We start from the raw sequence: 4,513 nt of genomic DNA, 5'->3' as shown, positions 1-4,513 counted from the left end.
TGATAAGAGAGAGATTGTGGCCGTCTGCCCAGCCTGCAATGTCATCTCCCCGGTTCCCGTTCCTCGTCCCGGGCTCCCAAGAGTAGTGATGCGCGTTGAAGTCACCCGCGATCAAAGCTCGCTCCGGGGGTTTGAGTTCTAGCAGTATCCCTGTTGTGCGGCTGTGGGGGTCGCGGGGTTGTCTGTACACGTTGACGATAGTCGTCGTTTTGTCGACCACCAGCCACAGTACGTCTCTCGTGTGGACAGGCCTCTGCTGCTCCACCGTCATCCCTATCCCTTTGCGTGTGTAGGTCAATACTCTTGGTCTGGTTCCTTCGCTGTCCCAGAAGTCGACCGGGACGAAAGAGTCGAAACCCGGGTGCGTGTTCAGTTGCACGTTTCCGTCCTTCCAGCCCGTCCAGGGTTCCTGGACGAGGACCACATCTATCTGAGCCTCCCAGCAGAGCTGCAGGAAAGCCGTGTGCGCCGGGGAGATCTTTCCGACGTTGCCCTGCGCAACGCGTAGCATCCGTGGGGTCGCCGCTCTCGGCTTACGTCTCCGAGTCGAGTTCGAGGTGGGTGTAGGCATTCGCGACGTTGTAGTTTGGCTTCTGTGCTGCCCGTTGGCTCCTGCTTGGCATGGGTAGCACGGGACGGTCGATGGAGGTGTTGTCGGGGGAGTCTTCGCCTTCGCCTTCGTCCGCCTCGTCTTCATCCATGCTGCTGCTGTCAGTGCTTCCGTCACCGAGGCAAACGATCGAGCTTGCGGAGGGCGTTCTCGTGCGCGCGCGCTTGGCGCCGGGTTGCTGGTTCTGGCTGGTGGAGGTAGGGACGCCTGCCGCCTCCTGGCTACTGTCGGATCGAGTAGCCTTGTACAGAGTGTCCGATGCTTTCTGGCCGGCCTTCCGGATCCGAGCCCGCTCCTTTCGACCGGGAAGGGAGACGACGCCGTTTACGACCGAGGGCCTCGCTGGGCAGTCTGTGTGGCCGGCTTGGAAGGGGCCGCAGCAGTTGGGACACTGGGGCCTGGCCATGCAAGGTCCCGTTTCGTGTGAGTCGGAAGGTCTTCCGCAGTTGCTGCAAGTCGGTCGTCGTCCGCAGAACCGGTTGGCGTGGTAGCCCTGGCAGCCGGGGTCATGTCGGATGAGCGTCCTTCGTTTTTTGATGGGCAGAGATCTGCCGCTTTGGTTGAAGAGCCTGAAGGGCGTGACCTCTGATGTGAATGATATGAGCCAAGATATTTCGTTCGTGACTGGGTTGGGCCCAAGGCGGGACGGTCGAGCAAGGACAGGCTTCTGTCCTGTCTGTGCGAAGACCTCATCTTCAACGAGTGTGGCTGGGTCCAGGACGTCCCCGCCAATGCTGTGTAGTTTTGTTGGGCATCGCGGCACAACGTATGTGTGCCACTTGATAGGCGTCTCGACTTGGTGGGCGCCGAGGCATTCCGCCAGCTTTGCCTTACTTGTAAGTAGTCTTTCCTGTATTTGCTTGTTTCGCGGCTTCAGAGAGTAACCTGTGCTGATATGGTAGACGTGGGGAAGGTCCGCTAGCCCCAGGCCAACGGCCTTACAGACGATCTGTCGTACGGCGAACGGTGCGATCTTCCGAGCGGCCGCTAAGCTTTCTTCCGGGACGCGGGCAAAGATGCGGAGGTCCTCCTTCGGCTGCGCCTGCGGCTGATCCTCGGCGGGGAGTGTGGCCTTCGGGCGGGCAGAGCTCTGGCAGCTCTGGCCGCTCCGGGTCGCCGCAGTGGTGTTGCCCGCCATCGGTGCGACGACAGCCGCCCAACTCCGGGCCGCTATTGGGCTTGTCTCGTGATTGATCAGTCTCTTGAGGGTTTGAATGACATAGGCAGTGGCTTCTTTCGCGATCTGCTTTCTAGAACCGTCAAAGCTGGCGACAACGCTGTCGACGGACCGTGCAATGGTCAGAAAGACGTCTTTCCGTGCCTCGTACTGTCTAGCTTCTTCTGCAAGGGCTGTCAAGACGGACCCTGTGGCAGATCCGCTCGGAGCAGATGCGGTAGAGGCTGCGGGCCCCTCGGCCGAGGTAGGGGCGTCGGTGGTGGCATCAAGCTGGCTTCCCGTTAGGCTGGGCCGGGTCGGCTGTGCCTCGGCGTCGCGGCGTCGCTTAGCTCTTGAGGTGGGGTTCGGCTCCGGAGGTGTCCCGGAGCCTGGTTCGGGGTCGGCTTGGTCGGCCGACATCAGTCCGGTGCCCGACGGCGGCTGTGAGGCCATCGCGGATGCGGGCTCCGGCAAGGGGAGGTGAAGAGTTTTCGGCTGTTAGTAATTTGGTGGTAGGCTCACTCATTCACTAACAGCAGATGCCAAGAAAAATTAGGCGAGAGGGAAGTTGACAGACTGTATGAATGAGGGCTTGGCATGATGAATTGTGCGGACCAAGCTGGGCCTCAGAGTGATTTGATCTCTTCAACTGTTCCGACTTCTTTTGGTCTGGTTTTTCTTGTTCTGGTTTGTTGTGTTCTGGTTTCTCCTTTCCTGGTTTCTTCTGTTCTGGTTTCTTCTGTTCCGGTTTCTTAGACTGTTTCGACTCCTCAATGTGCTTTGAAATTTTAGGCTGTTCTGGTATCTTAGGTTGCTCGAGGGTTTTAGATTGCCCCGGTTTCTTGGATGGTTGCAATTTCTTAGGTTGCCCAGGTGTTTTGGACTGCGCCTGTTCCATACGTTGTTTTGGTTTCTTGGGTTGTTCTACTTTCTTAGGCTGCTCCGATTCCTTGACCTGCGCCGGTTTGTTCGGCTGTTCCGATTTTTTCTTTGGAGCCATATTACTCAGCTATGAAAATGACTGACAAGATCTCAATGGTTCTAGAGGTGGATAGAGAGAATCTTAGCTTGTATCTCATTTTATACAAATTGATCGATCAGTGAACTACCTCGGAATCATGTGGACACGGACAAGAAAGTTACAACCAGATTGATGTCTCATATATGCAAAGTATCATGGCGGATCGTGGATTTGTTTGGCCATGAGAGCTCAACGTTCAGCTAATGTTTCTTCAAAGCTTAAATCGAAGTTACTACCCCGCGCCAACATGAACATGGTCGGTTAGTTCGCAGTTACGATGATCGAGTTGTACAAACCTGAGGGGTCGCTTTGGGGAGAAAAGTAATTCCTTGCAATTAGCCTTCAGATACCAAATGATTGAGAGCTCTTCGACCAGGAAAGTTGTTGCAACTTATCAAGAGACTTAATGCAGCGGGAGAAAGGCACTTAAAAGATTCCACATTACTTCAGGGCCGTCATTGATGGCATTGAGTATTTCAATGGGATAACATATCGGTTAAAACTCCAAACGGAAGCAAGAGAGAAATATAAGCTTGCGTTGGGCTAGTTAGAATACGACTACGTCTGGAATACTTCCATGTCAGCTAGAACACACACTCTACGCAGATAATTGATCACATCTCCACATTTTAGCCCAGTTGATTCTTGATTCATTGTTAGTTTTGGGTCTTAGTTGCCAGCTGCAGCTTACTCGAAGCAGAAGTATAGTCAGGAAGTCAAACAGGGCTTTATCTTAGTGGTCACTAGTTACAGCATGTTAAAATAGTTTCGCGCAAGGTGAAGTTTACCGAGACGGGTTAGTAATCTCCGCGAAGCCTGCGTGGTTTGATACGGTTCTCTCGACATGTGTCAACTTGAAAAACGTGAAGATACGTAGTTCGTTTGATATATGGAGCCGTGGCGTAATGATTAAGCATTTTCAATCCTCTTCGACTAGACATAACTACGATGGCTTGAATACCATACTATGACATTACTTACAACTGTTCAAGATCAATCGAAGGCCATTTGTGCTAAGATATCTTCGTATACCATGAGATGAATATGAGTCGCTTCATTGACCCCCAGGATGCCCGTCAATGGACAATGATTCCGGGAAAGTAGTGTCGTCTGTTTTTGCCAATATGCTATACGTGGAAAACCTAGATACTAAAGCCTTATTCTTGAGCTTTAAGGAAATTCGCAAGCACCACGTGCCAACATACCTATGTTGAGGAACTTGTGGTTCGAGGAGAAATCTTCGAGCCATCTACGTCCATCTTATACTGCGGAAGAGAAAAAATTACAGTGAAACCTGGCACCAACCACAATAAATGGCGTGCTTTCAGCGTAGGCTTCTAAGTTGGAACGTGCCTTCAATGATCGTTGAGTGTGGAGAACGTTCAACCAGTTTTCCCACTGCCAAGCATCGCAAACCTTGAAGATTGCGCGAGAATTACACAGCCAACAACGCCAGAAAGCCGCAAGGACTTCAATAACGATGTCTCTTGTGCCTGTTCGGGCGTTGTCGCCGCATCTCTCTCACTCATGAATGACTCGTCACGGCTTGGCCGCCGAGACATTTTAAACAAAAAAAAGGGGGGGCGAAGAACACAAATACTCACTCATGCCTCGGCAAGATGACAATGATGCCATTCTCATAGGCCATATCAGTCTATTTATTACGCAACCCGCGCTGGGATTGAAACTGAGTGGATTATGGCGACATTTCTAGTTTTTCACAACA

General features: G+C 52.6%; 1 protein-coding gene across 1 annotated transcript; it reads left to right on the top strand.

The window, feature by feature from the left end:
• Positions 1–2,311: 2,311 nt before the first annotated feature.
• On the top strand, positions 2,312–2,862 carry BDZ83DRAFT_645632 (uncharacterized protein; the record flags this gene model as incomplete). The annotated part of the gene is made up of 1 exon (XM_060509867.1): positions 2,312–2,862. A coding segment is annotated over exon 1 (248 nt), but the record flags the coding sequence as incomplete, so codon positions are not given.
• Between the last annotated feature and the right edge of the window lie 1,651 nt (positions 2,863–4,513).

The sequence above is a fragment of the Colletotrichum acutatum genome (genome assembly GCF_030867785.1).
Source record: "Colletotrichum acutatum strain CBS 112980 chromosome Unknown BDZ83scaffold_362, whole genome shotgun sequence".
Lineage (NCBI taxonomy): Eukaryota > Fungi > Ascomycota > Sordariomycetes > Glomerellales > Glomerellaceae > Colletotrichum > Colletotrichum acutatum.
Note: the sequence above shows the minus strand (reverse complement) of the source record. Positions and strands in the feature narration are given on the sequence as shown.